This window comes from Balaenoptera acutorostrata, chromosome 1 (genome assembly GCF_949987535.1).
Source record: "Balaenoptera acutorostrata chromosome 1, mBalAcu1.1, whole genome shotgun sequence".
NCBI classification, from domain to species: Eukaryota; Metazoa; Chordata; class Mammalia; order Artiodactyla; family Balaenopteridae; genus Balaenoptera; species Balaenoptera acutorostrata.
In genome coordinates, this window is record NC_080064.1 from 176,038,078 (window position 1) to 176,058,322 (window position 20,245).

Consider the following 20,245-nt stretch of genomic DNA (forward strand, 5'->3'; position numbering starts at 1 on the left):
TCTTTCCCAAAAATAGAATTTGATGACAGAGAAGCAGTATAAACATAGTGCTTGAGAACGTGGGCTCTGCAGCCGTGGTCTCCAGCTGCCACTCCTGGCTCAGCCTCTTCCCAGTTCCAGTTTTCTCATTTGTAAAATGGGATAATAATAGCACCTGCTTCATAGGATTGCTGTAAGTGTTAAATGTGTTCATGTACGTAAAACAATTAACCCATTGCCTGGAATAGAAGCAGCTCTCAATAACCAATGGGTGTTTTGGTTGATTCCAAGACACTTCATACAGAGATTAAGTCATTCCACTATCAATGAAGACATTGCTTGTTCAGGAGATGCAGATATCAGGAGTCAAAAGTTTGCTGAGATAGGAAGAAAGGAACGAAATCATGAAGCCATGTTGAACAGTATCACTGTCTATTTTGAGAAAGGGCAATAATAGTAAGAGAAGATAACTAGGGCTTGGTGTGTTTTATTGTCTCTCATGATCCTCCAGAATTTAATATGGTTAGATTCTCCCTGGAGTATTTGCGTCAATGTACAAATAATTTTCACTCATCCCTTTACTGGGGTACCTATAAATATGCACAAATACTGTAGGTAAAGCTGGTACTCTCTGTAAGGATGCTGTTACGAGGAAGAATCCCATCACAGGCTGCCACTAAAATTCTCGCCGCTGTGTCTTGATTCTGCCGATCTGCCTTTGCTTCCTTTCCTACAGCCCCTCAAAGGGATTTTCTCCACCCTCTGTTTATGATGGTTCCCTCACAGAAATCTCGGGCAAATTCAAGGGCGTTTCTAGGTACTTCTTTTCCTGAACGGAAAGAGCCGGATTCCCTTCCGCAGCAAAGGGAACCGCAGTACCAGAGACATCGTGGAGGACAACGTTCCCACCCTCTTCACCTTCTTGCGGCATAAGTTTTACTTTCCCAGGATGCTCCTCATCCTCAATTACAAGTCGTGTTGGATAACATTTAAATAATCCAACCATTTACTTAGTAGTCATTAAAGTCACTAATCTTTTAAAATATTATTTCACTATCTTTTAAAAAATTATCATTACTTTAATATGACTATTTGCATCTTTCTTAAGTATTCCAGGGGTCTATGTAATTAACGTTTTTAGCAAACCTTTGTTTAAGAACAACGTTATAAAAAGGCTTGTCTTTAATATAGCGAAGTAGGCTAGGATGGCCTTGTGTAATTCTCTGAAGGGGAGATCTTTTATTATCCTATGAAATGACTTTGTGCTATTAAAAATGTGAAAAATACTTTTGTCTTTGGACTATATAATATTGTAAAAATTTGCATTTGGGCATAAAATGTAGACTTAAAATTAGCTGACCTAAGAAGGCCTTGTGCTGAACTGTTTTACTTCTTTTGGCATTTATGTGCCTCATAGCGGTTTTTGTTGTTTTGTGTTTTTCCTTCTTGCCCTATTCCTGCTTCCTCAATTTTGTAAATTCTGACAACTTATGAGATTTGTGATTCCCTTGTGGCAATGTAGGCACATGCAGTATTTGATAGAAAAAGCGATGTGAAACGTTCTGTTTGGTAGGTAATGTCAACTATTAAAATTTTTTATTTAAAAAACGAAAGGGGTAATGGCAGTCTCCACATGAATAGAAAATCCAGTTGCCTTAATTAACTTCAAATCCTGTCAAACATTGAACATTGTGGGTATCTTATTTACTGGGAGAAATCTTCTTTTTAAACTTTTTCAAAAATGGTTTACAAGTGGAGTCCAAACAGAAATTGTTTGTATTTAAGATTGTAAAGATGTAGAGAGACAGGCTTTGCCATTGTAAGTGGAAATATTTGGATTAGATTGATGTTTGTTTATGGCAAATCTGGATTTTCCAGGTCCTGATGGTAAATACTGTTGTTGTTTTTTGTTTGTTTCTGCTGAAAATAGAGACTTTTAAATGAAATGTATTAGGTTAATTGGATAATTATCAATTCTCTACTTAACTTTGTATTGTGTGTTTCTAGCTAAACTCAGAGATAGCATTTTTCTTTTTCATAGACTTTGGGTTAGTTTCTGTATCTGTTCTAAAATAAACTCTAAATGATATTATTAGTGACAGGGATGAGCAGCAAATAGAATGGGATACCAAATATTTCTGTAATCACTTAGACATCAAATAATGTCATTATTTCGGTTTTATCCTTTGTATTATCTTACCATTCAATCATACCTCAAATGTGTTTACCTACAGAATTGAGGCAGGGTAGACTGTCACACTCCGTGGGGGTAGATTTTCAATAAATGATCACGATGCAAAATATATTTCAATAAATAATATAGTAATATTTCAACAAAATAATGATATAATGGCAATTTCCTTGGGATTTTAAGGTTTATAAGATATTTAATAATGCATTTGTATAATATCCAAGTATATTAGTATATTAGTATAATATCCAAATATATTAGTACCTTATATTAATATAATTGGATCATTAAAGCAAAACACCAGGGAGGTTATTGTCTTAATATCCATCTTATATTTGGAAAAGCAAACAGGTTAAGGAACTCAACAGAATTTACAGAGCTTGTTAATGAAAGAGCCAGAAAGAAACCATTCTGATTTGCAAACTATGCCTTGCTTTTTTCCATGTTCTTCATATAATATTTAGGAATAAATTATCATATTATTACAGTTGGAAACATTTTTCTGGAAAAACTTTAAAACTAGAAATATACTGAAAATAGACTTATTTATTTATTTATTGGCGTATAACTGCTTTACACTGCTGTGTCAGTTTCTGCTGTACAGCAAAGGGAATCAGCCATACATATACATATATCCCCTCTTTTTTGGATTTCCTTCCCATTTAGGTCACCACAGAGCACCAAGTAGAGTTCCCTGTGCTATAGAGTAGGTTCTCATTAGTTATCTATTTTATACATAGTAGTGTATATATGTGAAAATAGACTTCTTAATGATATCTGTATAGTATTGTTTTATCAGACTCTTTAAAATACAATTATTAAAGTTTCAGTGCATATATTATTATGACTCAGATGAATACATCTGTTTATTTTCAAAGATGCACAAATAAAGAAGCTGGGTCCACATGTTTGAACACATAGTTTGGGCTGATTTAACTTTGAGACCTATGTCACTTGTGTATTTCCGTGTTATATGATTGTCCTCGGGGGAAAAAAAAACTGGTTTTACTAACTATGTTTTTTCTCCAACAGAACTGAATAAATTGATGAATAATTTTAGTATGATGTAGAAGTAGTTGCAGGTGTGTTACTAGGATTTGAGTTTAGACATTTCACTGAGTATGAAGTCAGCTAAACTAAATCATTATCATTATCATCATATCACTAGAAGATGCATAAAAAGAAGATTTTCCAGATTTTGAAAAGAGATTAAAAGCAGTATAAATATTTTTTACTTGAAATTGTTGATATTTGCCTACTTTTAACCCCCTAAAATGGGAATAAAAATTTCACATAAAAGTTATTATGATCTTTTAAAATACATCGACTCTGGAAATTTTTACCATTAAGTGTTATCTAAACTTGGCAGGAACAATTTTTCTGTATATTGACTGCCCATCAACTTTTGCTACATAATTGTATTAATTATTAATTATGTAGTATTAATATCTAATTTTTTCCCTCTACAGTCATCTACTGAATACCATATACATAAAGTTATAAATCATAAAAGAATGCTTTGTCCAACTGATCTTTATTTTAGGAAGTAAAGAAAGCGTTAAATGATGGCTTTGGTAAAAAAGTACTTGAATATTTAGAAACTGGATAGATATGTAGATGGTATGGATGGATGGATGGATAGATAGATAGTAGTTTATCTACCCACACACTGAAAGGAGGTGAGGGGGAGGGAAGAAAGCGAGAAGAAGAGGGAAAAGGAGAAAGAGAAAGCGAGAATGAACGTAAGAGTGAGAACACTCCTTTAGATTTTGGAGGAGCACGTAAAAATAATATGAATATTTCAGTAATTCATTGTTCAAAGTTGAAATGAAATGCACAGTAATAAAATTATTTCACAGTATTTAAAGGATCTATTCCTACAAATACAAAAAATATCCCATAATGCATAATAAAAATTCTGTCAATCAAGTATAGGTATTTTTTTCTTCATGATGTTTAATAACTAGTTTTCAGTGTTGCACTTCTCCCATAAACTTGGGCCAGTTGGCTAAGCTGATTGGTGGCTTTAGTGTGATATAACTGTGTCAGAATTGTTTCCAGCCAAGACCTTGAATCCAATCTTTCAGCCACGATCCTCTTCCTTAGGCCTTCAGGATGGACGAAATCCATTGTCAGAAACTCACCAGCTCTGACTCCTGTGTTGGAAAATACGTAGTGTATTGTTCAGTATTTGGGCATGCGAGGCTATATTGCTCATGGTGAACTCATGCCCTGACAGACACCAAAAGCAAATTTTGGAGTCTACAAACCTAATTGAGATGCATTCTGTGAGCTTTCTTGGTTTTTGTTTTTTTTTTTTAATTTTTAAAATTTTTATTGGAGTATAGTTGATTTACAGTGTTGAATTAGTTCTGTGGTACAGCAAAGTAAGTCAGTTATGCATATACATATATCCACTCTTTTTTAGATTCTTTTCTCATACAGATCATTACAAAGTACTGAGTAGAGTTTCCTGTGCTGTACAGTAGGTCCTTGTTGATTATCTGTTTTATATATAGTAGTGTGTGTATGTCAGGCTTTCTTGGTTCTAACAATTTCAGAGTTATTTTTAAATGTTTCCTCCTTTTTTTAGCCTTCGTCTGTCATTGTCTTTCTCTCTCTCTGTTTGTTTCATCCTGCCTTCTCTTCACACCACTAATCATATCACATTAATGTTCACATTGCGTTGGAGCTGGATGCCAAACGTGTTATGATACCACTTTTAGTTATATATGCTTTTAATTTTCTAAACTCTTATAATGAAAAATTCTAAATTCTTATGATGAAACAAATTTGAATGGATCTCAGATGAACAGACAAAATGCGACCACATTATATAAACTGGAAAAATATCTTGGAGAAAGAAAGAAATGAAAAAAGACAAAACATGACTAAAGGGGGGGAAAAGGGGGAAGGTGTTAAACTTTAGTAAATTAAATATAGACACAATAAAAATAGAACATTAGAAATTAGATAAATGAAGGAATGGAACTCTAGGCGCAAAATTGCTCTAAAAGCAGCAGTCAAGAAATGTTTCTTCATGACTCACAAGCACTCTATTTTCATTGAATACTTAGAGACTGTACCTAAGCTCTTTGTTTTTTGATATTTGTTTGTCTAAACCTACTTACTTGCTCTTGAAGTTGTCTCCTGATATCACTTAAACTCTGCTCTGATGTTTCAGTTTGACATTTCAGGGTTTATCTAGAACCAAGTGTATATTTGTGTGTATCACTAAAAGGAAATCAACTCTTAAAGTAGTAGTATTAAGATAATATGAAAAGTTATGTTTTTCTTTAGCTCATGGATTGATAGTCATCTTTAACATATGAGTATATATTCACCTTCAGGATTCACATAGAAATATATCAGCCTTTCCCAAACTGTTTCGTATAATTCAGTTACACCACAACTCACCTGTTCCACGTGATATTAACAAATGTTCCCAAAACAGGATCCTTGGTTAAATTGGTTTGCAAAACATTGCATAGGCTGTATCTCCCTCTGAGAGTTTTATTTGAGAGTTAGTTGCATGTTAAAGGCTCTGAGAGGGCCTTCAGTAAAATAACAATACTGAGGATACTGTTAAACCAAATCTATCTTCTGAACAGTTTGAGAAATACCAAAATATGTACAATGAATTACTTGGTTGTGAATTTATTAATGGATAATGTTAATACTGTCTTATCAATTAAGGTACAATATAAGACCACAAAGCGAATCTCATCTCTCTCTTACTCCCAAGTAATCTTCTCTTTATTTGATAAAGATTTATAAGTTTCTGTCCTAAACTTTACAATTACAGACCGGAAACCACGTTATTAACAAGCACCCTCCCCACTGCCCCATGTAAATGAAACATTTCTTTCTTTTTAATCCCTTTCTTTCCCTTTTGCCCCTTTCCTTAATGTTATAGATCCACTGCCAGCAAAACCTCCCTGAATCTTGACCCAGTCCATCACTCATGAGGAAAAAGTATTACTAAATGCCAGTCTACTTTTGCCTACTTTCTAGCTTCACGCTTCATCTCTGCCCTCCTAACAAATCCCTCCTTCGCCATCCTAGCCTCCTGAATTCTTTCAGGAATCTCCTCCTTCTGACCTGCGTTCAGTCCAGACCTGCTCTCAGTTTTCTTTCATTTGAAGGAAAATACAAACGTGTGCCAGAATGTAAGGAACATGCTCCTTCTGAGACATGTTGACTTAGAACAGGGAACGATCCTTGCGTCTCATCTTGTGTAGTGGGGTTCCAGCTCTCTACAACATGTAGGGGTTTTCAACTCAATTCAGTTCCACAGGTCCACGTGGAGTCCTCTGATAGACCGGGGTGGATTGAACAGCTCTGGGTCTACTGATCTACTCAAGCCCACACATTGAGCTTTCAGGGGTGACTGATGAAGAGGATACACATTGCCAATGTCTTTAATTTGAGAAACTGTGTTAGCACCAAATTCCAGTTTCTTTGTATTAATTCTCAAGGAAAGCTACCTTTCCTTTGGTATGTAGGTGACTCTGATGGCCTTGCATAAATGTCTTTCAGCTTGGTCATCTCTGCCAGGTTTGGTTTCCAACCTGTGGCAGTCTTGGTTTAGCCATCACTTTTTTACATTCCTCTACTTCCACTGGACCCTTCTGCAATCTACTCTCTGTTTACCTAGCACCCTTGGATGATACTCTCTATGTATTTGATTGGTCTCAAAGATAGTTACCTCAACAGTAAGGAAGTGCCTGTCTTTCCCCACAGGAGTGCGTCTTGACAGAGTACGTGGAGGTCGGCAGAAGTACAAGCGCAGAATAGATGCGGAGAACAGCCCGTACCTGAACCCTCAGTTGGTTCAGCCAGCCAAAAAGCCATGTAAGTACAGCAGACATGTCTGGCTTTCCAGCACATGACATCCTCCCAGCTGGCTCTAGGTACATCAGTTTTGGCGTGCCCATCCCTACTGACTCCAACGAGACTTCTCTTTGTTGGCGGGGGTGGGGAGATGTGGCTTTATTCCCAAGGATTTCCTTTGCAGGGCAACAACAACTCAGCTAATTAACTTTTTTTCCTATGGTTTTCTCCCCCTCTACCTTTTTTCACCTAGTCATTTTGTGGAAGCGTAAGCATACCAAGGCATAGCTTATATAGTGCGAATTTTACATTTACAGGTTATTTTCAGAGGTACATAAAATGGATCGTACCATGATCATTAGTTCATTGGAGCTGTTAGTTTCAGATTTCACAAGAAAGTGATTTTTGTAGTTTTCACTAGCTAAATGAGTTTGTTCAACCTCCCAATGAAAATACATTAGGAGCCTCATTAATTTAGAGCTATAGAAGGTTAACGCACTCGCTAGCAATAGATTAAAACAAGGAGGGGCCCTACTGATAACAAGCATAGGTTGGTAGTTCCATTTCAGATGCCCTTATGGGCATTAGGAAGTGTTTTTTTAAAAGCCCATGGTTTGATAATGCCCGGCTGCAATTTGAAACGATGGTAGGTATGTAGCTAAAATGCAAACCCCATTCTCTTTGTCATTAGCTAAAAAGAGCTAGAATATAGACTGAGGCAGTTAACTGTGTTCCAGTTTCTGAAAAATCAGTTCATGGCTGTAGTGCAAAAGGGCTAACATTTTAGGATGTTTATGCATAGAGTTTATACGAGGCACTGAAAGTGCTTTGGTGGAAACAATTCTCACATTTAGCTGTCTCTGTCTCAGAAGACACAACCAGCCCTCACCAGAGGAAGTTGCAGCTATAGCAGTTCTAGAAAAGACATGGGTAATTTCTGATCTGCTTTCAAGGGAAGAGAAAAAATGTCCTCTTCTCATTCAGATTCTCCAAGAGGGGTCGCTGTTATGCATCATCCGTGTGAGCATATGGGCATCTGTTAAATACGTAAAACAGACCCTGAACTGTAAATGAAAGGACATTTTAGCTATGTCAAAGGAAAAAAACAACCAGTTTTACATAAAATTAAAGCTTAAGTGAACATATGGCATGGTTTCCTTTTGCCTTTCCAAAAAACATTATGTTGATTATACCTTCAATTGTCCAATCTGGCATCTTCTCCTCAGCCTGCATAAGCTGTTTGGCATTCTGCAAATACAATCTAGGACTGCATTAAGCAGATTTTGCACATTAGAATAAAAAGACTTTCTGATAATACAGTAAAATGCAATAAACACTCATGTTTAATTTCATTAGAGGTTTCGTTTTCCTGGATTCACTAATATCCAGACTGGCCATTTCTCATTCATTTTATACGAAGTCGACTGACACCATTGATGATATCCTCTACCGAGAGAAAAATGAGCACCAGCCCATTCGTAAGTCCACAGGATGGATAAAGAAACATCTATGGTTTTCGGCGGAAACCTGAGAAAAGGGGAAGAGGCTTGTCAAGTACCTTTAAGAAGATTACAGCAATTTCAATGAGCTCCATTTGTCTGAGATAAAAGAGGACTCCTAATAAATCATTACTCATTATCTTAAGGCCTCTGTGTTAATTTTCCTTAGTCTATCCAATTAGTGTATTTTGGTAACAAACATTTATAAAACTTAATTTTCAGATCCTGTCAGAGACTAGGCATGGGCTTTGCTCAGAAAGTGTCTGGGGGAGATTTCTGGAGCCTGACTGATTGTTTGTGTACTACAAAAGCCCAAGAATGAAAATTGGGTTCTATTGATTCTAATTAGGGAAACATTAAATAAGATTCACCTAGAAACAGTGCTGCCGGCTATTCCATTTTCTGAATGATAGGAATTTCTAAGCTTCCACCAAATTTCTCTGACCCCCTCCAGTCAAGTATCCAGTGGCTTGGGTAAAACAGGTTGCATTTTCCCTGTACTAAAAGAACTCGAATCACGATTTCCTTCCGTTACATTTTTGTACCCTTTATTACTGCATTTTCTTCTAATCCTGAGGATCTAGTAGTTGCTGACAGGTTTTGCTGCATTGTCAGAGCAATGAAAGTGGAAACTTTTCCAAGCGTAGCTAAAAAACAGGGTGTTGTTTCGATAGCATATACGAGAAACAAATGTCATTCTCTTCAGATCCTACAAATTAAAAAAAAAAAGAATCTATTTGATTTTAATTTCTTTTCTAGAAAATATGATATTTGGGAATACTTCCTCCCAAATCTGTATTTTTAATTTGATAATAATTGAATATTACTGCCATTGAATGGTTATCTGTTGATAATTTGAAGTGAACAGAAGTCATGTGGCAGTCATAGTAGTAAAAATTTTAAACTCTATCAAAAAATTACTAATTATAGCTTGGATAAGTATCCTTGTTATGTTGTTACAGCAGACAAAAAAAGAACTATGTTTTCAATTCTAAGGTATATGAAGTCTTTTCATTTTAAGTTAAAAAAGTTAAAAATGTATAGGGAAAGGCAAATGGTCTAGTAAACGTAGAGGAACCTTTGACTTGGCTCACAAAGATCCCATTTAATACCCTAGTTTTCTAGAGTAATAGGACACAGACGTTGAAATATCTGAGTTTATTCTTACCTATTTGTATTTCCTCACTTAGAAGAAAGTATCAAATCTAAAGCTACATGTAGAAATTGAAAATGGGGCCAACAAGAAAAATCATTCCGTTAGCAAGGCTTTATAACCCCTTCCATAAACTCTCACATGGCCCTGAGCGATAAAACACATTTGATGTGATGCTTTCCATTTGTCTCTAGTGTTTATTTTATGAAGGATTTTAAAAACATATATCACAAATTTCAGACAGATAAATCTGAGCCAGAGAATGAGCTAAAGACAACAGATGAAAATAGAGGATTAAAGTATTAGATGCTCCAAAGTGGAAATACGGTCACATTTAAGTTGGAGTATTTTTCTGGAAACTGACATTGGCTATATTTGGAAGATGGGCTGGGTATGTGGGGAGGGGGAGAAAGGCAAGACATTCATATTGAATGCATCCCACTGAGGCAGAGTTATACAGTCAGTAATTCACCCCGGCAGAAGGGCTCTGACCTTTGCTCCTCTTTAAAGGAATTAGGACAGTTAATGACTTTCATGCCCATTATGTCTACGGGCAGTAGGAGTTCTTTGCCTCCTACATTATGTTCTATATTTCAATGGTTTATATGGATATTTATTTTAAAGCTGTTGTATGCTATTTAGTCTGCTTCCCCAGATCCCACCTAAGAATCAAAGAGCAGACCCAGAAAGCATCTAACTTCTCTTATCTGTTTGCTATAAAAAATTTCATTGCAGGACAGATGCTTCATTCCAGCAAAGGCAGATAAAGCCAAGAAGAAACAAAGAACTATTACAACTGCTATGGGTTTTCCAGAACACTGTTTAGTATATATATGTTGAACCGTAAATGGAATATTTGGGGTTGATTATAGGTGTTTGAGGGATTTTTTTGTTTTGTTTTTTGTTTTTGCTCAAAATACCACCTAGTTTAGAACGTGCGAAAGAGGGATGATACTACTAGTGATCTTGTTGTGCTCTGGTCTGATTCTGCAGATAACAAGATTGTCTCACATTTATTGGTGGCTGAACCAGAGAAGATCTATGCCATGCCTGACCCTACTGTTCCCGACAGTGACATCAAAGCCCTCACTACACTGTGCGACTTGGCCGATCGAGAATTGGTGGTTATCATTGGATGGGCGAAGCATATTCCAGGTACCTTTTCTGAAATGAAAAAGAAAAGTTTGCCATTAATTCCCTAGGCTTTATATGTTGATTTAGGCAAATTCACAATTTTCTCATTAGGATTTTTAAATTTTATTTATTTATTTTAATTTACTTTTTTTATTTGTATTTTTTTAATTAATTGATTGTTCTTGGCCACACTGCACGGCTTGTGAGAACTTAGTTCCCCAACCAGGGATTGAACCCGAACCATCGGCAGTGAAAGCGCAGAGTCTCAACCACTGGGCCACCGGGGAATTCCCGTTCATTAGGATTTTTTTAAACCTTTACATTTGTTTTTGTCATACTTAATTTAGTGCTTTCTTGGTCCTAATAGAATCATATGCCATTTTTATAACTGTACCATCTTGAATGCTTGTTAATTATTTTTTCGCATATGAAGGTACTATTGCCAACCTAAGATAAAGAGAATATAACTTGTTAAAATATTTCCTTATTCTTTTAAAAAGTCCGAGTTTTCTCCTAAGGAAATACTTCTGTTTTTTTCTTTTCACTTTAAATAAATGTTTATGAATTGGGGGCTTTAAGGCAGACAGCCTGGGTATAAGTCCTGCCTGGCCTGCCAATGGGACAACTTCCTGAACTTACTCTATCTTAGCTTCCTAAACTCTAAATAAAGCTATAATATCGTAATAAAAAAAAGTTTTTGTCAGGAGTAGTCTAGATACCTTTTTTCCTTTTAAAAATCACTTATTTTGTTGTTCGTAGTGGCGATTTATACTGAATTGTTTTTCATATTTGCATATTGCTTTGGTTTACAATTAGATATTTACCATGAATTTATACATAAATTATGAAAATAAATGTTCAATTGACATTGTAAATATTCTCATATGGTGCCTTAAAAGTAGTATTTCAGGTTTTTATTTTTTAATATTTATTTATTTATTTATTTGATTGCGCTGGGTCTTAGTTGTGGCAGGCGGGCTCCTTAGTTGTGGCATGCGAACTCTTAGTTGCAGCATGCGTTTGGGATCTAGTTCCCTGACCAGGGATCGAACCCGGGCCCCCTGCATCAGGAGTGCAGAGTCTTATCCACTGCACCCCCAGGGAAGTCCCAAAAGTAGTATTTTAAAGTATCCAATTATTTTTCTCTCCAGACCTGTCCTTAGATCAGTGAACCATATACCTGATCACAAGGTTTAAGAATTGTAGTAGTCTACTTGAATTATTGTTTGTTTGAGCTTTGATCTTCAAATAGTTTACAAACAAATTTTTGGACAATGAGCCGTGTTTCTTTGGTACAGTGAACTTATTTCTGTCTCCTTAAACTAGTTTGTCTTTATGCCTTGAATGCTACAGTAATTTCTTTAATCAAATTGATGGAAGTCCCTTTCCCAGCCCACACTGAAACCAATTTATTGGTCATGATACACCAGCTATGTTGCTAACAGTCGTAACGAACTGTCAGGCGATATCGCAGTGAAGCTAATTTGAAGTCATTAGGTGTGCAGCGTTCAGGCGACAATTTGTTACAGTGCTTGGGAACACAGCTGACATTTCTGAATGGCTTTGTTCACTGCAGTTCTAGATGAGGCCAAGCAAATTGTAAACTAATTTAAACATCACTCTGTATTATACCAGCTACTTTGTCTTACACTGTTTGCTAATAAAGCACCCCAAATTAAGTCAAAACTAGTTAAATAGGTGAGCTGGAGTGTATTCTTTAAGAGATACCTCCACAAGGGTCACTACGTCTAAAAGAAAGATGAGAATTTGATTGTGTGGATAGCTGATTTGCATTTGGATTGTAATCATATCTATAAGGTTTTTAGAAAAAGCAAAAAAAATAGAAATAGAATATGCTAAAAGACGGTAAGACATTGGAAGTTGTAGCGGTGGAAACAGCCAGAATTTGCCTAAACAGTGTATGAAAACTTTTTTGGAAGGAAAGTGTTATGAAGGGTTTTAGAAAGAAACAAAACTAAGATTTGTTGAAGTGTCCACAGATTAACTTTTAAAAATAATCAATATATATTATATCATTTACATTTATCCACACACACACGTACACAGACATACATATTCACAGATTTAATATTTATTTATTTATTTATGGCTGTGTTGGGTCTTCGTTTCTGTGCGAGGGCTTTCTCTAATTGTGGCAATTGGGGGCCACTCTTCATCATGGTGCGCGGGCCTCTCTCTATCGCGGCTTCTCTCGTTGCGGAGCACAGGCTCCAGACGCGCAGGCTCAGTAATTGTGGCTCACGGGCCCAGTTGCTCCGCGGCATGTGGGATCCTCCCAGACCAGGGCTCGAACCCGTGTCCCCTGCATTGGCAGGCAGACCCTCAACCACTGCGCCACCAGGGAAGCCCCACAGATTTAAAATAGCATTATTCTAACCCAGGGTTTCTCAGTCTTGACGCAATTGATGTTTGGAACCAGATAATCTTTTGTTATGGGGCCTGTCCTATTCCTTGTAGGGTATTTACCAACATCCTTGGTTTCTACCTATTAGCATCCTTGAGTTGTAACAAACAAAAATGTCTTCACACATCGCCGGATGTCCTCTTGGGGGGCAAAATCATGCCCGTCTTCCCCGGTTGAGACCCATCGTTCTAACCCAGGAATCAGATATTATTATCCTTAATTCAAAGATAGGGAGATCTGGGGCAGAGAGACGTAAAAACACTTGCACAAGTTCACAAATGTATCCAGAGCCTTCAAAGCCCGCACTCAACATTGCTTCCTGGAATAGAATCAGGATAGTTTAGTCCCCCAGTTGACTACCTTTGAAAGAATTATTTCAAAATAAAAATGATAGCGTTATGAATCGCAACAGCATAAAAGGCTATGTCACTCTGACTCCAAACCGCCCATTATTTCAGAGAATTCTGCCCAAGTTCTCCCTGAATTAAGAAATTTGTTAAGCCCATATTTTGTTATCGTACAGACGTTCCATAATAACGATCAAGAGAAGTCAACCAACTCCTTCTGCGGCTCTCTGGTGAGGAAAAGTCAGTGATAAATTTGTGGGTCCAGTTGTGTATCTAAGTAGAAATGTCAGCTTACAGAGGAACTTGTCACAGTAAAGGGGCTCTGGTGACCTTTGTGAAGACAGTAACTTTAAATAACTATGAGTAACAGCATTTCCAGTGGTGGAAACAATTGCTATACGATTATGTGTTCAGTCTTAAGCTGAGGCTTAGAATTGGTAGGGGCTGACGTTATTCTCTCTCCCCAGCAGATGCCAGAGGAGGTTACTTTGCAGTGATGATTCACAGCTCTGGTTTCCGTGATACCCGGAGGGTGCTTTAAATAATTGCAAGGAGTATCTTGGCTTTTCAGAGAGGGATTAGCAAAACACGAATTCACTGAAATGCTTTTAAATTTCATAACAGTAAGCATGCCATGCAGTGTTTGGAGGTAGAAGTAAAAGATGCTGTGATACCAGCGTGCTGGTCTATATACCCGGGTTCAGGGAGACTGGGCACGGCAGCAACATGGAGCGTGGGATGGGGAGGGGGTAAAGCCAAAGAGAATATAAAGATTAAAGTCTCATTTCTGCCTTGATAAAAGTAAAAATGTGTTTTTGATACCATGACCTAGTCCTCATAACCGGGGTCAGAGCTGGAATTAAAGCCAAATCAGAACTGAAATTTCACCTGTCTTAATCTTCACTTCAAAATTGCTTTTTTTTTTTTTAAATGCTTCTGTTAAAACTAAAGTGAAATCTTTTTTTAAAATATACTAAAATCCAAGCCTTTGCTCTCTTTATGCTGCTCTCAGTTTGTGGAATCTCTCTCTCTCTCTCTCTCTCTCTCACACACACACACACACACACACACACACACACACACATAGACACACACACTTTTTAAAACTTAAGTTTAGCATATAAGATCAGATCAGTAGCCTTTCTGCACTCCTGGGAAGGTACTTTTGTATACTTGCTTTTGCTACATAAAAATAAGGGGAGGAGCAAGGCAGAAGTTTCTGCCACACTGGGATTGGCCTGCTCTCCTGGCATCTGTCAGGTCAAAGGGTGCAGGGTGATGCCCATGGACCACTTTGGACCATGTGTGAGAGAGGGTTAGTGTGGGCCATCTTAGGACCTGTCCTAGAGGGTCACCTGGAGGGTCAGAGAGATACAGCTGAAAGGAGCTGGAGGGATCACTGATAGCTTAGAGGCTGAGGAAAGAGTAAGGAACCAACATGAATAGAGGTACTTTGACACAGGTCAAGGGAACTGATGGCCAGAGAGCCCCAGTTTTGAGGGTGTCTCCAGATGTGCCCTCATAAACGCACATGAGACAAGAATCTTCCCGCACGTAAGAGGAAGTTGGTGCTAGATCACCCAGCAGTGCCAGTCACGGGAGAACTTTCTGCTCTCCGCTCCTTGTTTCTCTTTCCCCCACCTCAGTCCAGTTCCAGTGGGTCTAAAGCTGGACAGGAGGAGTAGAAGCCCATGATTGGGGGGCTAGAGAAGACCGTGACCACATCCACCCAGCCAGCCTCGCTGCCTCCAAGGCGTGAGATCTGGGAGTGGAGGGAGGGGTCTCCAGCTTGGATCAAGAGTGGAGTCTTGACTATTCCTCTGGGCTGGAATTTTAATTATTAAACCAAGACTTGTGATTGTGAGGACTGGAGAACTCTTGTATTATGCAGGAGTGACCAGGAGAGCCATGGGGCCTGCCATGGGAAAATGGGCTTCCAGGAATACGTTTGCATAAAACTGGGAGATAAAAATAGAGTTGCTCACTCCATGTAATGGTTACACAGATTTGCTCTCTCCTCTAAATGGTTACTTGACTGTGGGTGGAGGATGTGTGTATGTGTGTGTGTATGTGTGTGTGTGTATGTGTGTGTGTGTGTGTTTCATTTTCAAACCCCCAGAAGTTGTGCCTGGTACATTATAGCCATTCAATAAGTGTCTGGGGGATGAGTGACAGTTTCTTTGGGTTGCAAGGTACTATATATCAACCAGCTATTGCCACAGTGACTCTGTTTAACAAAACACCCCAAGCTTACTGGCCCAAAACAAGGAGTATATATTTCTCGCTTAAGGGTCTACAGGTTGGATGGGTTCAGCTGATCTCGGGTGCGTTTAGCTGGGCTTGACTGCAGACTGCGAGGTGGGTCCAGGTCTGCTTTACGTGTCTCTCCTCTTCCTTGAGAGGGGGGCCACGCAGGCTGTGTTCTTCCCATGGTGACAGGCAGGTGTGCCAGAGGGCAAGCCCAGCTGTTCCCATTGACCAAAGCAAGTAACATGGACGTGCCGAAAGTCAAGGGGCAGTGAGGTGCACCCAGCTTACTGTGGAGGTCAATACGCTGGCGGGGATTGTGGGGGGAGGCGGGGGGAGGTGGGGGGGGGCGGGCAGGGGCGGTGAGAGATTAGGGCCAGTAATTCAATCCGCTGCAGGTACCATGTACATTTTTTTGTCCACACTTAATCAAAGATAAGGGATGGCCTTGAGTCATTCACTTTTTGCGATCTGAGGTCTCAGCTGCAGGAGGGAGTGCTCGGGCCCCTGCTGGGAACTGATAGTTATTGAGGACAGTTGGCCTGGCCTTGGGAGCTCTGAGCTCTCAGCCTCGCCCTGCTGAGTGATCCAAAAGAGAAGTGACATGAGGCCCCCGAATTCTCTGGGCCGAGACTCTTGATTACAAAATAAGAGGGCCTTGGTCCCTTCGGCTGAAACTAGTCCTGGTCAGGTCCCATGGGCATGACTCCTGTGCCCTAAGGAGGGTCCATATTTGGTGCAATGCTCTGCTGTCGCCATCTTGAAATACTGATTCATTTTTGGACAAGGCGCCCTACCTTTACATTTTGCACTGGACCCCACAATTTATATAGCTGGACCCGCCCATGGGGATGCAGGTTTCCTGAAGATTTACTGATGTAATTCCATCCTTGGAGGGACTGCAGCTCACTCTGTGCTCATTTATTCAACAATAATAACAAAGATTACGGCCACCAATTTATCCAGTGTCCTGAAGCACCAGGCACTATGCTAATAAGGGTTTTATGAACATCATTCCAATCCTCGTATCAGACTTGCAAGCTTTTCACGAAAATGAATGTCATTGTAACGTATAACTCATCCAAGATCACACAGCTGGGACTTGAGTCTAACTTCGTTTCTCTCCCATGCCTTTCCGCCAGATGATTTTGCTGTTATGTTCCACAAACTGGATGGAGATCTGGGGATGCAGTACATCTGGGGATAAAGTAGTACAGTCCCTACCCTCAAGGGGTTAAACATCTTATTAACAATAATTGCAAACACCTACATGGAACTTGCTGTGTGCAGACAATGTTCTAAGCAATTTATACATATTAAGTCATTTAATCTGTACAAAAGCAATCCATTGTTTTTAGCCCCATTTTATAGAGGGGAACACTGAGGTATAGAGGAGGTGAGTATCTCACCCATGGTCACATGGCTGGAAGGTGGCAGGGCCAGGTTTCAGGCTTAACCCCTTGCTGTACCTCCTCTCACCTTGGTGCAACCAGGCTCCTCTCTGCTTTGGTGACGGGGGGAAAATCATAAATGAACTCTTCCCACCCTGGGTCAGATTCTGTGGATACAGTTGAGAACGTTGTGGGAGTGGAAGGGAGACAGGCCCTGGGCCCTGAGACCTGGGACCCTTTACCAGAGTGCTTGCACCTGGACAAACGTCTCCTCCAGCAACAAAATACAAAGAAACTAAAAGTAACTGCAGGTATGCGCAGTTGGGGCAACAATAAGCAATAAGATACAAAAAGGCCACAAACCAACTGTCACTTCTGAGTGCCAGGAGCGAAAGCAGGGGACTGTGCATGGTCCCTGCACACAGCGCCGCCAAGGGGGTGGGCAGGCCACCTAAGCTCCGCCTCCTGCCCAACCCAGGGACCTGCATCTGTCGTAACTCCGTCTAAGGAGCCAGCTGGCACCCTCCTCAGGGAGCGGGCGAGGGCACCTGTTACTTGTTTTTGCTCCCAGTACCGCCTTACCTGGATTTCTTATCTGGACTCTTACCGATTTCTAGTGATTGAAGAGTCCAAGGACCTGGGTCGGTAACAGAAGGGAGACGGGAGGCAGGTGAGCACAGAGGCTGAGCCCCCGGTGTGACATGATGGGGGCTGTAAGGGGGTGGCCGCGGGACATAGGTGTTACCGGTTCACCCAGACACGAGGAAGCAGGCCCTGCACACACAGCGGGAGGGAAGCTACCCCGTGACTGGGGTTCAGAGCTGCCTGTTCCACGCACACCGACTGCTTGTTCTGTGTTTGGATCCAGGGGGATTTCTTTTCTCACCTCTCTTCCCAGCATATGGTCCGATTAGGCTGCTCCCTCTTTTTTTTTTTTTTAAATTAATAACTACTTTATTTATTTATTTATGGCTGTGTTGGGTCTTCGTTTCTGTGCTAGGGCTTTCTCTAGTTGTGGCGAGCGGGGGCCACTCTTCATCGCGGTGCGCGGGCCTCTCACTATCGCGGCCTCTCTTGTTGCGGAGCACAGGCTCCAGACACGCAGGCTCAGTAGTTGTGGCTCACGGGCCTAGTTGCTCTGCGGCATGTGGGATCTTCCCGGACCAGGGCTCGAACCCGTGTCCCCTGCATTAGCAGGCAGATTCTCAACCACTGCGCCACCAGGGAAGCCCAGGCTGCTCCCTCCTGAAGGGAAATGTTTCCATCCACCCATCCTGGGTCTGTTGGTGCCATTTTTGCCTCCCCAGTAAAGCTAGCCGTGAGGAAAGGCTTAGCCGGGCAGAGCCGTCTCCAGACCTGCCCGCCACTGTGGCACTCCATGGGGGGACAGGCGTGTGTCACCGCAACCCTGCTCATTCCCACACAGCGCCCACCTCACGCCAGGGACCGCGCTCGCGGAACGAGGTTCGTTCGAATAGCAGCTAACAGAGGCGCGGCTGGGACTACAGCTTATGAAACCATCCTCCCACATTCCAGATGTGGTTTGGGGGTCGTTCCACTGCCTCTGATCACCCTGAAGTAACTGAGGGGTGATGGGTGAATCTTTACTATTGTTTCGGCGATGACGGTCTACTGGGAGTGTGAAACAAGACTTCGAGGAGAGCCCGCAGGGTGAGTGGGAGCAGGTGAGGGAGGAAAGGGAAGCAGAGGCCAGGTGACAGAAAGGAGGAGCAGGGCAGAGAAGAGGGGAGGGTGGGAGAGACGGGGAGTGCAGGGACCAGGCTGTGGCCCCCTGCAGAGTTTGGGGCTGGACCGTGATGCCCAGAGGACGGGTGGGGTTCTCTTCAGCGGGGCTTTTTGAGAAAGGTTACACCCTGCGGTAAATATCTAGAGCAGTTCTGTGTTGCTGTGCAGCCCCAAGACAGAGCCCCGAGACCCAGAGAGGCTGCTGGTTGTCGTTTCCATCAGGGCTGGGAGCTGGCCCTCCTGGATGGGCAGAAGCCCTCTCTTCCCCCAAATCTCTGACCACCCCTTGTCCTGGGTGCCATCTCCAGGCACCTTCATCTTGAGAAAGGGTGCCCAATGTCACATGGGCTCTTCCCTGCCCCCTGTGCAGGTCCCCAGGTCCCCTGATGGACGAGGGCCGTGTCTCTCCTTCCAGGTGGGCTGCCTTTCAGCCCAGAGCGTGGAGTGGGGCAGCCTCTGAGCGGAAGGGCAGAGAGACGCAATCGAAGTCATTTTCTCTCTGCTTCTGTATCTTATTTTTCCTTTGGGTAAAGATTGAGGCAAAGTCAATTAAATGGAAAAGTCAGTATGCTTGGGTTGAGAAATTAAACAGAAAATCAGACTGTGTAAGGATTACGGTTCTTACAGGAATATTAATTCAACTTAATGGTGGAGTTTGGGCTGTGTCTTGGGTCTAGTAATTTGGAGGCCTGCAAGAGGACTGTATATTCATAATGCAATTTTCATCGTTTCTTGAAGGCATTCTTTTTTTTTTAATTTTTTTTTTAATTTATTCATTTATTTATTTATTATTCATTTATGGCTGTGTTGAGTCCTCGCCTCTGTGCGAGGGCTTTCCCCAGCCGCGGCAAGCGGGGGCCACCCCTCATCACGGTGCGCGGGTCTCTCACCGTAGCGACCTCTCTTGCTGCGGAGCACAGGCTCCAGACGCGCAGGCTCAGCAATTGTGGCTCACGGGCGTAGTCGCTCCGCGGCATGTGGGATCCTCCCAGACCAGGGCCCGAACCCGCGTCCCCTGCACCGGCAGGCAGACTCCCAACCACTGCGCCACCAGGGAAGCCCCAGGCATTCTTTTTTTTTTTTTTTTTTTTTTTTTTTTAAATCAAAATTCTGATATATTTTACTGAAGGGGATATTTGGATACAAATGTTGTTATGAAGCAGTCCAACTATGCTAAAGTAAAGAAAGAAAAATGCAAGGGTTGTACTCGTCCTAACTGACAAAAGTGAAATAAATCACCAGGATGGAATGGTATCCAACCAGAGTTCTGGATGCTCTTGAGGACGACTATGAATTTGTA

At 40.8% G+C, this 20,245-nt stretch overlaps 1 protein-coding gene across 9 annotated transcripts in view; it reads left to right on the forward strand.

Moving 5' to 3' along the window:
- The window catches only part of LOC102999060 (cyclin-Y-like protein 1), a 785,789-nt gene that overhangs the window by 231,762 nt on the left and 533,782 nt on the right, over window positions 1-20,245 (forward strand). For 6 of the 9 annotated variants that reach the window (XM_057541124.1, XM_057541111.1, XM_057541117.1 and 3 more), the window contains 2 exons: window positions 6,914-7,024; window positions 10,649-10,810. The exons of the other annotated variants lie outside the window; for them this stretch is intronic. In XM_057541124.1, the coding sequence (XP_057397107.1) occupies window positions 6,914-7,024; window positions 10,649-10,810 (273 nt within the window). The remainder of the gene's footprint in view (window positions 1-6,913; window positions 7,025-10,648; window positions 10,811-20,245) is intronic. 9 annotated transcript variants of the gene reach the window in all.